Source organism: Crocodylus siamensis, chromosome 9 (genome assembly GCF_052110815.1).
Source record: "Crocodylus siamensis isolate JL-2025a chromosome 9, ASM5211081v1, whole genome shotgun sequence".
NCBI lineage: Eukaryota > Metazoa > Chordata > Crocodylia > Crocodylidae > Crocodylus > Crocodylus siamensis.
In genome coordinates, this window is record NC_143403.1 from 58579473 (window position 1) to 58595984 (window position 16512).

A 16512-nucleotide genomic window follows, 5' to 3' on the forward strand; every position below is an offset into this window, starting at 1 on the left:
GAACAGAGCAGCCTCCTAGCAGGGACAGCAGAAGTTCGGTTCAGAGAAGAATGAAAACATCTCTGAGCACAACAGGGCCTCAGGCACTTCCCCCTGGGCCTTCACACTCCTCCTCCACATTCAGCTGATTACATCTTTTCTCACTGCCTGCAGAGGCTGAGCCAGCTCGGGAAGAATGCATAGACCCTGGGGCATTCCCCGTGCCCTACAGAATAGACAGGACCTCAGCAACTGGCCTGGCCTACCCAAACATACACCGGCCACGCTAGATGGGGCAGGCGGAAAATGAAATGTACGGAGAGGATCGAGTGTTAGCAAAGCCCCTGAAATACCACCTGTCTCCACTGAGCTGAGGATCTGGGTGCCTGCATGTCAAAGCAGGGTTTCCTATGTGTGGGAGTGTGTCAGTTCAGCCCAGCAAAGTCCTGGCTTGCACCTGTTTCTTCTAGTTCCCTTGTTGCCCTGTGTTTAATACTCTTCCCCAAAATATCAACCACTTGCCACAAGATTCTGGGCCTTTGGTCTACCTCAGGACAGCAGCTGTCAAGTTCTTATGTAAAATGCAGCCCTTCATGTCCTGGGAGGCCACTAACAGTCCGGGGGACTAATTAACTGGCTCACAAGGGGCTCAGCAGTTGCAAAGGGAGGTTTAGGACTAGCTATGATAGTCCCAAGCACAGCTCAGAGCCAGCAGAGAGGGAAGAAGCCCATGAAGGCAATCTGGCTTGTCTCCCTGCTAGCACTAGATAAACTCCCCCCAACCCCTGCAAAGAGCATTCAGAATAAAAAGAAGAGCTCGCATCAGGTTGCAGAGAGGGACTCAATCCTTATGCCTCTGGCCACAGCTGACCACTGTAAACCCACCCTCTGTGCCAGACTCTCAACTGGTGTAGATCAGCACTGATTAGGTACTGTCTACACCAGCTGGGGACCTAGCCCACAAAGCTCCTACTCCTGTGGGGATTAGAAGCTGGAAGTGGCCCCTCTCTAGCCTGCAGAGCAGCTGGTTTGAATGCAAGAAGGGGGGCGCTAGGGCCTGCCTCATCCTGGCTTTCCAGCAGTCATGTCTACAGAGCCCAGCCTGCCGTGCTCCCCAGCCCTGGAGCTGTTCCCCATGTGCCGTAGCACATTTGGAGCACTCTGAAGCCCGCATGGAAGTGGCCTGGCTTAGCTCACATCACATGTGCTTCCAGGCAGCCCTCCGAGTTGCCAGGCATTTCCTAATGAAGGGCAGATGCGATCTGAGGAACAACATGCGTAAGCACGAGGCTTCCGGGATGTGACTATTTGTTTGTGACTGAGCATCTCTCCCAAGCTCCCAGGGAGCCTGGCATGGCCTTCAGATGACAGCACCTGTGCCATGAGGTGCTCGATGGCTGACTGTGTTTGCTGGCTGACAACACTGCTCAGCTGTATCAAAGAGTCTGGTTCACTAAATGATTTTCCTTCCTTCATGTGCAGCCTCTGCACTGGGGAAAATTAAGGTAGGTCCCAAATGTCACCACCTCTTTTATGCAGGCAATCGAGGTATATCAGCCACTGGGCCAGCTTCTACACAGCTCTGCCTTGCATCTCATCCCAGCCAGGCCACATCCTTCCCAAGACAGCTCTTTTCTTCTCCCTGGCACAACACCCCATGCTAGACCTGATCTTTGTTATTCCTGGAATATTGCAAGGCAGATCTCTGTCTCCTGGAAGCTGTCCAACCTCTGCAGTTGCTTGGGTAAGGCTTGGATGTCTTGATTTGCCTAAATGGATCACTTCTCAATCTCAAGGACACTGCACCAGCACCTCAACCAAAACACATCTTCACAGACCCACTTCCAGCTAGCTAGCCCACCCATCATGGCAAAGTGAAGGGGCAGCTGTTCACACCTCAGGGACTGCTGCTCTCTAGCATAAACCATGTTTCAGCCCCATCCATCCCTGTTGGGATCTGAGTGCTCCCAACCTTTCCAGAGATGGCCCTCACCCCTGGCCCTTCTCTCTGCTTCAGTCCAAACCCAATCCCTGATTACAAACACCCTGCAACACTTGGTGATCCAAACTCAAGTTGGACTCTAGTAGGGATCTAACCCAGCTGACTTCCTGCCCCTTGGGCAGGGGGCTGGACCCAATGATCTTGCGAGGTCCCTTCCAGCCCTAACATCTGAAATCTATGAACAGACAATTACAGCTTATGTTTGCAGTGTCTTCTTGGGCTGTCACAAAAGAACAGATTGCAGCAGGCAGGATCACTCCTGCCCTCTCCCTTCTGCTAAGAGACTTCCCCACCCCCACCCCCAGCCTCCCTCTTCCCATTCATCCATACCCCGCTATGAAAGACTTCCCAGTTCTTCTCAGCTTCCCCTTTGCTCTGCCCAGCTGGTGTCTCAGCTAGCTACTGGACCAGGGCAAGAGAAACTACCCCCCCCGGCATCCAGAGCTCAGAAGGCCTCGCAGCCCTGCAGCAAAGGAACCAACAAGACAGTAACAAGGTGTGACATGATTGCGGTGCAAGGAGGGTTTCCTCCCACTCGCTGTTCCCAGCACCAGGACAGTGCAATGGTCAGATGGACTGGCTCTTTTTGTTTGCTGTCATCAGTTTAAACAGGCTCCCTGGAATGGGTGACTGGTGCCTCCTGAGTCTGAAGGGGCAGCCGCAGGTGCCGCCGTTGGCGGTGGTAGTGGGAGCTTTCCAGCTCTGCCCCCACAGGTGCCACCATCAGCAGTGGCCCTGTCGGGGGGGGGAGGAGGGGGGGAATGTGCACCTCCATGCCCCACTATGCGTCACTTATGCTTCCTTCTCCAGAGCTACAGGGGAGATACCAAGCCAGAGAGCAGGATCTTGGCAGGCTGCTATGTGCAGAGCTCTCTCTCAAGCTCAACACAGGTGCTGCTGGGTAAAGATTCAGTGCCCGTGTCCAACGCCCACCAGAACCCAGCACCAGGATCTCTTACATGATACATCCAACTCTGGGACTACCCCTCTGGGTGGCCCACCTCTGCCTCAGTTTCCCCATCTCTGGAATGGGGATAATACCCAATACCCTGTCTCCCCTCCACAGAGCACAGTTAGCATTTGTGTGGCATTTTGTACATGCACCATATTACGAAAACCCCTAAGGATTATTATTAGTCTTTCTAATTTTTGTGAGTATTGAATTAATAAAGTCTCCTCACACTGCAGAGATGTGCCATCCACCCAAGAGAGAGGGGAAACTATGGCATCAGGATGAAAAGAAACATTGCAGGGAGTCAGGGGCAGAGACTGGGGCAGACTCTGAGAGTCCTGTCTCCCAGTCTGCTGCTCTAGCCACTAACCAAGCTGTTCCTCGGTTCTGCTCTGATGATAAGTCCCCATGGCATGGAGGCAAACTAGAGACCACGCAGGAGGGCAGAGCATGACAAGCAGCTCCTGAGCCTCCTATGTACTACCTTCCTCCAGCAGAATGGAAATCTCCTCCCCTCATCCTCCAGCACTTTCATCTACCCAGGTTGTGATCTGGAATTGATGGATCCCTGCATAAGTGCCCCGTGGGCTTCTCCTTGTGCCGCCAATCTTCAGTCTGCTTTAGAAGGCCCCTTGGCAACAGTGTGCAAAAGGATTGTGCTGTCTGGGTGAGCACAGCCTCTCCTCTGGGCCAGCCACGTGGCCCAAACCCTGATGCAAACTGCAAGCAACAAGTGACTCAGTCAATGTGTCACTCTGCAAGGGGAGCTGCCAGGGCAGTAGAGTTATGCTTTAGCTCCCAGCCAGTGGACACTGCTTGGATCCAGCCAGCCATCGAGATCAGTAATGGCTGTGGGGGAGAAGAAAGTAATTCTTCTCTTCCACGCACTGAAGATTGCTTGGCAATATAATCTTTCCCTAATGATCCTACTTAACATTCCTGGCTCCACTGGCTGAAGCCAGCAGTTAAGGAGAGAGTTGTCAGGGTGGCAGGGAAGAAAGCCAAGATGAAAGGGTTCAGTGAGCAGCCCCCAAGCGGTCCAAGACCCCCTCTCACTGGGAAAGCGATATACCATGCTAAGAGCGGTTAATTAAAGAGGGGTGATGTGATGAAGGTGGGAAAGGGGAATACAAGACTTAACCCCGACTAATTAGATTACATCACTGCCACTGATGCCCACCAGCTTTCTAGTGCTACAGACCCTTCTGCTTCAGTAACAAGGAGAAATGCAAAGAGACTCAAGCAGCGAGGATGCAAAGGGCATCGTGAGACCTTGATACTGCAGCCCAGGAAAACATCTGAAGTGACCTGGAAGGGGCTGCCGAGAGCTCTGATGGAAGGAAGGAAGAAAGGATCTGGAAGCATGCACATACAGTCTGTTCTACCCCACGGTGGGGTAGCCACAGCATAGATGGCCTAGTCCAGCCTCTATCAGTTTGTCCATCAACTGTGGGCAGCTCAAGTTAGGCACAGCCACAATCAGTGGCTTGGTCTGAGCCTACCCAAAACACCCTCTGCTCTCACTAACTTTATTAAAGGCTGTGGGTTGTTCAGCACTTCAGAAAACCACACGAGGACCCTGGTCTAACAAAGCACTTGGGCATCTGCCTAAATCTGAGGCAGTGACTAGTCTAATCAAAATCAACAGGAATTAGGCCCTTTTAGGGTAGCTTCTCGTATTTTATGCTTTCAAGTTGCACCTGTTTACAGAGCGGTAAATCATAGCATTGTTTAAAGTTTTCTTTATATTCAGCCTAAAGTTCTGTATAGCCTCATTGTTACCTGAACTTTTCATTTTGTTGGTGTTTGCAATATCAGCTGGCTTTGTTTCTTGCAAGCAGCTTATGGCCTTGAGTTTGCTCGCATGATGTTTCTTTCTTTTTTCTTTCACTGTGAGAAGTTTTTCTAGCACAACATAATAATAGGTTTGTTACTAGCTCAAATTAACTGAACTTGGCACTAATCAGCTGAATCAGAAGGATGAAATGATTGGATATGTTAATGAAAGGTGATAAAGGAGACCAGTGGACAATGCTTAAAGTAAAACACTGGAAAAGGGCAAAATTACGAGGTGCGCTTGTAATGGGGATGTTGAACAAAGGAATATGCTGATAGGATAAAATATGAACAATAAGCTGACTGCAGATAGACCAATCCAAAAGCAAGGAGTCATCAAAGGAGTCAAGTTAAAGAAAAGCCTAAAAGGGGGAAGCAAAAAAGTTCAGTGTTGTCATCATCATCATCATCATTTACATCATGAATCCAGCTTTCAACACCTGTCTGGATCATCCCAGCTAACGACACACCCTTTGCTTCAGGAACTGTGAGACAAAGAAACATCTGGGATTGGGTGAGATCCTTGTACTAAGTGTTTTTCTCTCTCTCTGAATACAGAAACTGCTGAGATAATACTTAACTAATAAAGTAAGACTTTGATTTTAGGACACTGAGTTGTCGGTGTTCAAATTCCATGTTCCATTTAAGAGTTAATTGTGCTTTAACAATCCCTAAGCACTATCTGCTGGTCAGCTGTGTGAACAGCCCCTGCGGAAGCACTTTGCTTGGTATAAGTCCTCAACTGCCTCCCTGTGCCTCTCTAAGGACACACAAGGGGCACAAAGTGTAAACTCCCTTGTCTCCACTGTGCAATACAGATTACTTCTGAGACCATCCCTAAGCAGAGAGACTTTTAATTTAACATCTGGAGGATTCACTCCGGCGCATTTTTCCCACCCTGTCCCTCACAGGAGGGAGAGGGGGAGCTGCTAACACCTTCCCCATGGTGTGAGAGAGCCCCTATTTCACGCAGCTGAGAGCAGTTCGGTCCATTGTGCTGTCCTAGGACCAAGGCAGGAGGGACACCTGTTACACACTTGTTAGCAGATTGCCCAGGCAGCTTGTTACATGTCTGAGAGAAGCACAAGATTCAGATATTTCTCCCTGGCGGGGAATGTCTCAGGAGGGTTTCCGTGGCCCTCATTGTTTTATCTTCTCTGTGCAGGAGGTCAAGCTTTTTGTGGCTGCAACGAGATCCCTCCCCCAGCTGGCTGGGGTCTATAAGGGACCCTGCACTCAGAGGCTCACCGGAGCCTGCAGCACGTGACGGGGAGAATAGCCTGGACAAGAGGGACCGAGCGCGAGCTGTGAGCACTTCAGTCGCTCACGAATCTCGCCTACCTTGGCTGCTTCTCCTTCAACAGCATGTGAGGTCTTCTCCAGGGGTCCTTGAAGTCCCTTTTGTAGGAATCAGGCAAAATCTTAGCCACCTCTGCCAGAAAAAACAGCAAAGGCAAGAAATTAAGAAATTCAACAGCAGGGAAGGTCACTCACCTGGAGACACAGAAAGGAGCTGATTTGAGCAGGGGGTGCCTGTGAACCAAAGGTCCCACCAAGGCTGGGGGACAGTGAGGGACACAGACCAGAAGGGAAAGCTAACACACCTGTGGCTGGACTAGAAAAAATAATGGTGACACTGGGCCTGATCCAGAGCCCAGAGATCCCAGTGGGAGCTTTTTCCATGACCTGAGTTTGGATCTGGCCCCTTTTCATTATTAATAATACCACCCGGCATAAGAACAAGCTGCTATTTGCAGCCAAGAATCGCAGAACATTGCACAAGGCGGGATGTCGGGAAACGGAGGAGAGGAAAGAACGAGCAACTGGCCTAGTCTCACACCACCAATCGGTGGCAGGGCCCAGACTTACATCCAGCACTTGCAACTCCAACTCCTGTTCTGACAATTAATGACTATTTCTCAGCCAACCAGTCGGAAGAGACTGATCTCAACAGTGGTCGTTCCCAAGACAGTAGCCTGCTGCTCAAACACGAGTCCATTAACCTCAGTGTAAATAGGGTAACAGTGCTTCCATGTATTTATACAACACTGAAACAAAGACTGGGTTGACTTCAGCAGAACCCACTTTCCCCATATTCCTGATGGGGCTGATCACAGTCATTCCTATGGCAATGTCCAGCAGGATAGGAGATAAACAGGACTGTAACGGGTTCAGGTAAAACTCTGAACCACATGCACTTGTATGCACAGCTGAAAGGGGTGGGACGTGTTTGTGAAGATGAGTGTGGACTTTGGCCAGATTGGGACTAATTTAGTTTATCGTTGCAATCTTTAACTGTAGCCCACAAATTCTTTAAAGGTGTTTAAGCAGAAAAAAAGATAAAGTGCAGGCTTTGATAAAACCTACAGGAGTGTAGGTTGTAACTATGTTGGTCTAAGGACATAGGCAGACAAGGTTCTTTGGGTGAATCTGATATCTTTTCTTAGACCAACTTAAATAGTTGGGGAAAAAAACATTTTTAGCAAACTTTTGGGTTTAAAAAGCTGTCATCTGGTTGAGCTTCTTTACAATTCATTCCATCCAGGAAGAGCACACACCAAGTGCAGAGACTTCCTCAGCTTGACAAAGGGTTTTTAAATCTGAAAGCTTGCTAAAAAAATGTTTTCCAACTATTTAAGTTGGTCTAATAAAAGATGTCAGATTCACCCAAAGAACCTTGTCTGCCTTGATAAAACCTAGGTTTTTTGCTAAAAATCCAGTCATCTTTAGCTTTATAATGCACGATGCAGGAAAAGTAACAGCACATTGCAAGGTGTCAATGATCTCACAGGTCCTTCGACATCATAGGAACCACTGGACCATTGAATCAGCTCCCTGCTGTTGCAGGCTCATCTCTCTCACGAGCATGTCTAGATTCATCTTAAAAGCAGTTCAACCTTTCACTCCTGACTCCCTCAGAGCCTGTTGAGGCTGTATGTGGCTCAGCACCTCAGAGCTACCCATCCACACCACAGTTACAGTTCAGGTGGGGATCCTAGTTATAACATGATTTCAATTTGCAGTGTAGACAAGACCAAAAGTAGATGGAGCTCTCTGTGAGGCAGTGAGGCCTCATTTACTGCTAGTTTATCTGTCTCTGTGGACAAACAACTAGGCTGTAACTAAATAGACCTGGTTCTAGTCCCAGCTCTACCCCTGGTCTGCTGGGTGACAGTAAGCCAGTCACTTCCCCACTTCGTGTTCCCCATCTGACCTACCAGGGAAAAAGTATTATATAACAGCAAGGCACCAACCACATGGCCTCTTGGGTCAAATTGCATTCATTAGCACCTTCATAACCAGGGTAAAAGAGCTCGTTTTCTGCGTAGTAAGTGCCTTGACTCATCTGTCACTGGCAGGCCACATGCTACCATTCTCCAGCTCTGTTTTAAAATGGTTTTGCTTCCCACCATGGCCAGGCAAGCTGTGCTCAACCCCTGTGCCAACAGAGACCATTTCTTGCCCCACAATAAAAGCAGTCTCCACTCTCTGCTGCAGCCCCAGCGGGCAGATGGGGCCTTTGCCATGTCTCCAGTACAAACTGAGGGCTGGGATCACTCAGCAGATGGAGAAAGCATCCTAACAAGGTCTTTGCTATGGAAAGAATTGTGTCAGGTACCCTCCGTATGTAGTGTTTACTGGTGGGGGTAGAAGAGCTTGGGACCAGTTCTTCCCAGGCCTGGAGGACCGCTTTTGACAGCTTGCCTGAGCCACAGCTAGGATTTCCAACAAGACCAAAAGCAAGTCAGGCAGCCATATCCTTGGGGGCAGGGGAACATCCCCCAAGTGTTCTGCTTTACCTTTAGCTGTATCACACACAGGGCTATCTCCAAAGCACCCTCGCCGCTGCTTCAGGTCTGGACAGGGGGTCCCTCCATTTCGAGGTGGCACTGTGACTTGCCGCGTTCGGTCTTTGCTGCCAACCCCGCACAGGGAGCTGCATTTACTCCAGGGACCCCAGGAACCCACCATGCAGTCGACAGCTGCTGAAAAATGAGATAATGTTGGGATGTGGGGAGAGGAAACAGGAAATGGAGGGGGGAAGGAAAAAGTCAGATGGAGGGAAAGAAGGTGAGAGACGAGGAACAGATCAAATAGGTTTTGGGGGAAGAGAGGAAAACAGCTTAAAGAAGAAGGTGTTATGCATGTAGGAATGAGAGAATAGCGAGAGAAAGGGAGATGTGAAAGGAGGGAGAAAAAGAAAAAGGAAGGAAGGAAGGCAGGCAGATCAGTATGGCAGCAAAAACTAACACAACATTTCCCACCATCTCTCTAACTGAGTGTAAGGGGCTGCCTTCCTCTCCACACACTCGATTAGCAGCTTGTTTCTGAATCAGACAGCGTTGTCCGGAGAGATAGCAGCTAAAACCCAGAGGATTTAGAGGAGGCCAAACAGCCCAGAAAACCCAGTCAATTAATAAAGCCTCCTGTCTCCACTGGCAAAACATTCCAGCTTTCCTTCCTTCTGACTCACTGCATCCCTCCCTCTCCCCAGGTCTCTCCCGCGCTCTCGGACAGTTCCCACTGCACTCAGGCCTCCTGCCCAGAATTCCCATCGCGGTCGGCACGGGGAGTAGCCTTTGCCAGCGGAGACCCCCTCCTCTGCTGCAGTGCACTGTGAAGTGGAAATCCAGGGAACATCTCCCCCCCAACCACAGTGTGCAGTGCGTCACAGCAGCAGGGCTTGTTGAATAGCCCTGGTCAGCTGGAGGGGAGGGGAGGGGAAGGGGCATATGGCCTATCATATGTCATAGACCTGTCAGCAGTGCCCATGGCAGCAGGAAGACAGCAGAACTGGGTGTCCAGAGGGAGCTGCAAACAATGCTGCAAAGGCCATGTACCAGTCAACAACAAGTACGCCGGCTGTTTCTACAGGAAAATGAATGTGCTCTCCAGTAGCTGAACCCTCTGAATGCGGATGATTTATGGGAAAGGGGGAGGTTTTTAAAAGGGTCTTGCCAACACATGCACTTTACCATCAATCTCATGTGACTCTGCATTTTTATTAAAGCCCCAGCTCCTGTAGTCATGTGATTGCACCAAGAGCTCAGTTCATGTGGGTTTTTTTCTTTAAAAGAAAAAAAAAGACAGAAAAAAAGGAGCAGGGCCCTGGTCCTTATAAGTGCAAGGGAAAGCTTGAAAACAGGCACCCTACAAGATACGACACTAGAAGACAAGTAAAGAGAAATGATTTTTTGAAACCCCTGGTTTTTTTAAGTTCATTTAACATCATTTGGGATAATTGGCAATACTAATTTTTAGGAAGAGAGATAATAGGCCAAATGCAAAGTTGCTTTACTCCAATTTTTCCTATAGAGGCAGCTAAATTATACTGGTATCAAACTGTGGTGGTAATATTTTAAATGACTGTTGTTGTTGTTAAATAACTGTTGTTTTATAACTATTAGTTTATTAAATACTCCCAAGCTGATTCTCTGCTGGTGTCACTGGATGCAGCTCCCCTGACTTCAGTTGAGCCAAGCCCACTGACAGCAGATGAGAATTTCTCTCTAAATATGCAATGAAATGTAAATTAACCAACAGCAGGTCATTTAGATAGTCCATAGACGCTGCAGGATGATGTTGGCATGGGGCAGGTAAAGAGAAATAAAGAGGTTCATCTTGTGCTAACAACAAGCTGACTGTCGGAGACTCATGATTGTACTTAGTCCAACAGCAAAGGACAGCCACCCCATCTCAAACAGTAGCAAGGATATTGTACCAAGCAATCAGCAAGTCAAAGTGCTGGCTGCAATGTCCAATACTGAAGATGGGATGAAATAACTGGGGTGGATCTCAGAGGACTCTGTGAACCCCATCAGTTTCCCTTTCTCTAAAAGAGTAACCAGGCACCTATAGGATTGCACAAAGTATTTGGGGTGGATGTATAAATATAACCAACAGGTAAATGGACCAGATTATCTGATTTTAATAGGATGCAGGGAAATCAGAACATAATATTCCTGATCCTGTATTACAAAATCAGATTAACTAAAATCCCATATGTGCATCCAGTCATGCCAATACAGGATAACGACAACTGCCTAAAGACCATAATGAGATATCAGAAGATTAGCCATAGGAAAGAGCTAGAATTCACTGGCTCTCTTCCAGCATCCCTCTCTTTCCACTGGCATGTAAAACCTGTTTGCTAAAGCCTTACACTAGAATTTGGAAACATGAACTCACCTCAGAGTCAGCCCACTGTTCAACAGCTGGCCAAGCTGGCTCAAAGTCATGAAAAGCTCTTGGCATGTTTACCTACAAAACTCTTGGACTTTACCTTCAGTATGAAAGTTTCAAAATAAGACTTTTCTACCTGCTCATACAGCTCTAAAGCTCAGTTCAAAGTACCCTGGAATTAGCTGCATGGACTTAATTTTACATAAATGAGGGTGAGCCCTTTTGGATATACGGCCACTGTGAAGTGTGTTCCTCAAGAAACACAGGGAACTAAACCCCATTTGGGTTGCATGTCAGGCTATCACAAGGGTATCAAGACTGATGATACTGCCTCAGACCCTGGTAGTCACACTACATGCTATGTTAGAGATGATATATTTCTACTATGAATAAGCTGATAAGGCACAGGCAAAAGATTGCCTTGCTGCCATTTGCACACAGCCAGATGGCATACACATTCACAATAATTGCACACCCTCGTTAAGTGCAACATCAGATGCATGTTTCCCTTTTTGGACATGGCTTATTCATTCTCTCTGGGCACTGAAGCTGACCCCCTTATTTCCTACACAAAACTAAATGACTCTTTCAATGATGGTTTTCTTCAAATTAAAAAAAAAAAAAAAGAGGCTCAGGTGGCTGGGGTAATGTGGGCACTAAGGTGCACAGTTGACAGCTCAGGTGATGGCAAACTCAAGGCCATAGAAAAAGCGCTCACAGTATGGCCTGCCAAATTCCAGGAAAATACGCAAATTGGGCTAAATACTTCATCACAAGGACATGAAAAAGGAAGGAAAAAAAGAAGCTCGAGGGTGGAGAGGCCCAGTGACTGATAGCAGGTATCCTGGCTTCTATTCATGACTCAGCTGCTGCTGCGGCATGCAACGTTGTGTAGGCTGTCAGGCCACTGGGGATAAAACTAAACGAAACCTGTATCTAAAATAGACCAGCTACTCGATGCTGGAAGAGCAAATGTGATGCTGAAGTGATATCAAGTCAGCAGATTGGATCCTTAGGTCGCGTAAGTATGTGTACCACCATTATAGCCAATTTAGGCTGGCTGAGGAACTAGCCCATAATAATTTGAGGTGTTAGCCTAGCTGTAAAACCTTCTTGCAAAGAGGTTATGGCTGAACAAGCAGTCCTGAAGAAACAGGCCATGAAGACAACACACTTCTTGCCTGTGGGAGATGGAGCCCATCCCAGGACAGGCCAGTGCAGCTGTGGGCAGACCTGTCAGTAGGGCGGCCATTTGTCCGGTTTTATAGAGGGCAGTCCGGTTTTCTGGCCCTCTGTCCTTTATTGATATGAAACTGGACACCTTTATGTCCGCTATTTTTCACCGCCTGGCACCCCCCACCACTGACACCGCTGCAGCCGCCTGTGGGAGCTCCCCGCTCACCGCCACCATGCCCACGCCGCCATCGCCTGTGGGAGCTCACCATGCCCCCCAGCCTCGGGAGGCACGTGACATTCATGGTGGTGGGGACAGCTGTACTAAATGCAACTCTCCTCTATTCTTGAGGTACCTTGATGGCCACCCTACCTGTCACCTCAGTAAATCCGGCTGCTTGCCAGACGCTGAGGGTAAGGAGCTCTGTGCAACACAAAGGCCAGTCCCCGACAGACGTAAAGGGGGCTCCTGTCCCCAGCACGCTCGGAGCTTTCTGACACTTGCCCATTTGCTTCTTGAACACCATGTAATGGGATTTGCCTGTTTCAGAGCGTGCACAGACCTTCCCACCCATTTCCATGTCAAGGGCAGAGGCAGGGGGATGCTGGGGGAGGAGGGGATGTTTCTCTGAGACAGAGGGTCCCATGAGAACAGGAAGCCCCACACAAAGGGCATGCATCTGCTGGGGAGAGAGCTGGGAAGGGGGGGGACACACACACACAAGTGCCGGGGTGTTTCACCCATGACAGTGGGTCAGATCCTTGTCCTCATGGGTAATGTCCTCACCCACTTCACTGGGAAAGCTTATGGGAGTAAGCATTTCTCATGGGAGCAAATGCAGTGGGATCAATCCTTTGTTGTGTACCTAACCCTGAACATTTGCTTAGCCAAGAGCTGGTTAGGAATTACACACACGAACTATCCCTACAGATAGAGTCTGCAGGCAGTCACAGACAGACCACAGCAGCGGGAGAGGTCTCTACCCCCATGGAGTAACACCGTCATATTTATGACCGTAGGGAATTCCCTTTGAAAAGAAAACTCCGCTGGTTTCCAGAAGCTCAGCCCCACGTTGGCTGGAAAGAGGCATGGAGGCTCCCTAAAGCCTGATGTGTCTTGTGTGGGTCTTATTTATGTCGGAAACTGGACCTGCCCTGGGCCTTATCACCCTGCTACCCAATAACGGCGCCAAGGTAAAAAAATCTCAGCTCCTTTTCCAGGCGGGGACATCTGGCCTTGCAAGGCACTGAAGAAACTGGCATTGGGACAGTCGGGTGTAGAGGGAGACGCTTCCCTCGTGCAGGAAGTGAATTTGTCCTGCCGCGCGCACCGCGTCTCCATGCTTTGTGACTGCTCGGCCGCCCCCGGCTCGGTCCCGCACTTCTGCTCACACGCAGTGTATCCGAGTCTGTTGCGCTGTCTCTCGCAGCGCCCTGTCTAATGGCTTAGGCACGCTTCATCTCCCGTTACAGCTTATTTGCTTTGGTCTGAAATCCACTTCTCCCAACACCACACTATGTTGGGTCTGCTCACAATGAGCCCCACACCCAGAGGGCTCAGAAGGGTAACACTGGGGGAAGTCCATCTATTTTCATACCACAGTGCAGCCCCCAGGAGCAATGTCATGTTGGAAGGACAAACACGAGGCAAGTCGCCTGGCTTCCCAGTTTCCGGGAGACTAATACACACCCTCCTTACAAACGCAGTGCTGGGGCCTGGAGTCAATAGCTGCCCTGATTATGTTGTTTAAAGGGGCAATTGGAGATAGTCTGCAGCTAGTTAAAAAAAGAAGACTGTCCATCTCCAGTCATGGGAGGTGAAATGCCTCGTCCCTACTCCCTGACTGCTTGTCCTTCAACAGGTAGGATCTGTGGGGCAGGCCCTGAAGAGCCCTGGGACAAACCTGAAGTTTGACCATTGGTGCAATAGGGCCAGAATCTCACCTAAAAGGGATAAAGAGCTGTGGGGAGACCAGAGTGACACTGAGTGCTGTGTCCTAGCAGGGGTGAGAGCATGGCAGAGGGCGGGGGCACCGGCAGAGCGTTCTGCCCCACCAGAGCAGGTCTAGGCAGCATCACTCCAGACTCAGGACCAAGTGCGCTGAAGGAAACAGGGGACGATAAACCCAGCTGGGCCTGGACAGATTGACATTAAGGCAGTAGGTGCCCACTCAGCAAGAGAAGGGGTAGCATCAGTCCAGAGAGCTGACTCCTGCCGCCCATAATGAGAAGAACAATTACTACCCAAGCAAATACTGCATTCCTGCCATGGCCAACCCAGGCCAACAGGTGCCCAAGGAACCAGTACAGCCCTGTGCCTCTATCAGTGGCCTGGCACCTGCTTCCCAGAAAGCTGGTTTGGAGGCCAAGGGAGACTTGTTTCTTGAGCAGGAGCGAGGCTGCAGGGCTGAAATGGGTGGAACCAGCGAGTGCATTCAACTCGTCCCAAACCCTTGTGTGGCTGTGTTCCTCCTCCTCCTCTTTTGCTCTTTTGTCTCCCACCCATTGTGCATCAGTCCCTCCATGCAGTCACTTTGAGAAACTCCCTTTCTTCATGGCCTGGTAGTGACTTTTTGCTCAAAGACTAGGGGATATGTGTCTGGAAGCTGCCCAGTGGCAGCCACATTGACAACATAGGGCACCAATAACATTCGTGAGTCACATCGTGCCATGTCCACGCTAGCTGCCCAGAGAAAGCCTGCTCTCAGAGTATACAGCCTGCCAAACGCTGCGTCACATCCTCTGCAGAGCGGTGCAGATACTGAACCACATAACCCCGCCAGCCATAACCCACCAGAGGCTGCTCTCCGGGGTCAGGTCTGGGTAACAACTTTTCCTGCAGGGATGAGGACAGCTCCTGAGCTGTGATAGCAGTACTCTAGGATGGGGATGATGCTGCTGGGTGAAACACAAACTGCTTTTTGAGAGAGCTGAGGTGTTAGCCCCTTCAGCCCTTGCTTGAGCTGTTTCAGGCTGCCTACTTAAAAACTGACCGTGGAGTTTGAAATGGACAGTATTGCGCTAGCCCCTAGAAACCACGGCCAAATCCAGCATCCCCTTCTGCTGGGCAACATGCACATCTTCAGTAAGAGACCATCCCTGCCCCACAAATTCACTGTCCAAACAGACAAGGCAAAGAGTGGCAGAGGAAAGAGGCACTAGTGATATTCCCTGATAGAGACACCAAGCTAGTCATACACACCCAGCTCTGCGCTTCTCCAGGGCAGGCAGTCTCAGAACAGCAGAAACCCCGGCCTAGCCAGCACGCTGCATCCTCAGCGACCAAGAAGCTCTCCCAGCTGGCAGCTCTCCCATGCCACAGCTCAAAGGCCATTGGAAAGCTCAGAAATGCAACCCTTTCCTCACACCTTGCAGCTCCATAGTGCTTCATCCCTCAGTGCTGCTGGGTGAGCCAAACTCCATCCAGTGACTCACCATTGATAAAAGCAACAGCTCAGGACCCCATTAAGAGCACAAGTGCTTGTTTCTTGGAGCCAAAGGCAGACAGGAACAGCAAGTCCCAGACAAAAAGAGCACTGCAAGGGAGAGAAGCAGGAGAAGTGACAGATTACAGACCAAGAGGAACACTAAGAGAGAATGACGGGGTCCAGCCCGATCGCAGGAACAAGGAAGCGGACGTAGTTACTTTGGTACCACATCACTTGCTAGGGAGCTAAATCCATCCTATGTGTTTGTTTTGGACATGGTTTCCATTTTCCATACAGCTGGGAGGATCCAACATCTGCCATGCCAGAGACCTTGTTTATCCCGTCAGGATATTTCTGGCATTATTGCCAGAAACAATACAATTAATTAAGAATAACTCACAGCAGGCAGGACTCAATTTTCCGCAGGCTGCTCCAGACACTCGGAGCTGGAATTCCAGGGCGGATGGGATATTTGCCAGGCTATTGGCTTCATCAGTTTCTGTCAGGGTTTCAGGGCACTTTGCGTAGATGAGAACATTGTTCATCTCCTGAGGAGAGCTAAAGATCAGCCAGGTCATGTTACATTTATCAGGGAATAAAGCTCCTCTCCCAAAGATGCATCTATGCTGGACTACCACAAGCAAAATTCCCTTTCAGAATATCAAAGAGATGACAAAGAGTGTCATTGCACGCTTCGGTCACGGTCTTACAGTGGAAATCTCTAGGTAAGGGGCCTTCACAGTGCCTGGGACTCTGCACAAGCAGAAAGATCCCTTTTGGGCCATCTGATTGAAGACCAGGGCCTTTGTCTCAGCAGCCCTGCCAATGCCACTCAAGATCAAAGCACCAAGCTGGCAGACCTTGCCTCCCACACCCCCACCAGCTACTGCAGATTCTCCCAGCAGGATTTAGCTGGCTATTTTGCTATTTTCCCAGAAGTAAAATGCCACCAATATCAC

At 49.5% G+C, this 16512-nt stretch overlaps 1 protein-coding gene across 3 annotated transcripts in view; it reads right to left on the minus strand.

Annotated features, from left to right (window-relative positions):
• Positions 1–16512, minus strand: part of LOC149857705 (somatomedin-B and thrombospondin type-1 domain-containing protein-like) — a 36479-nt gene that overhangs the window by 8283 nt on the left and 11684 nt on the right. For 2 of the 3 annotated variants that reach the window (XM_090062583.1, XM_090062585.1), the window contains exons 2-3: positions 8570–8755; positions 6111–6201 (exon numbers count right to left, since the gene is read on the minus strand). In XM_090062583.1, the coding sequence (XP_089918709.1) occupies positions 6111–6201; positions 8570–8755 (277 nt within the window). The remainder of the gene's footprint in view (positions 1–6110; positions 6202–8569; positions 8756–16512) is intronic. The other variant, XM_090062584.1, reaches the window with a different exon arrangement.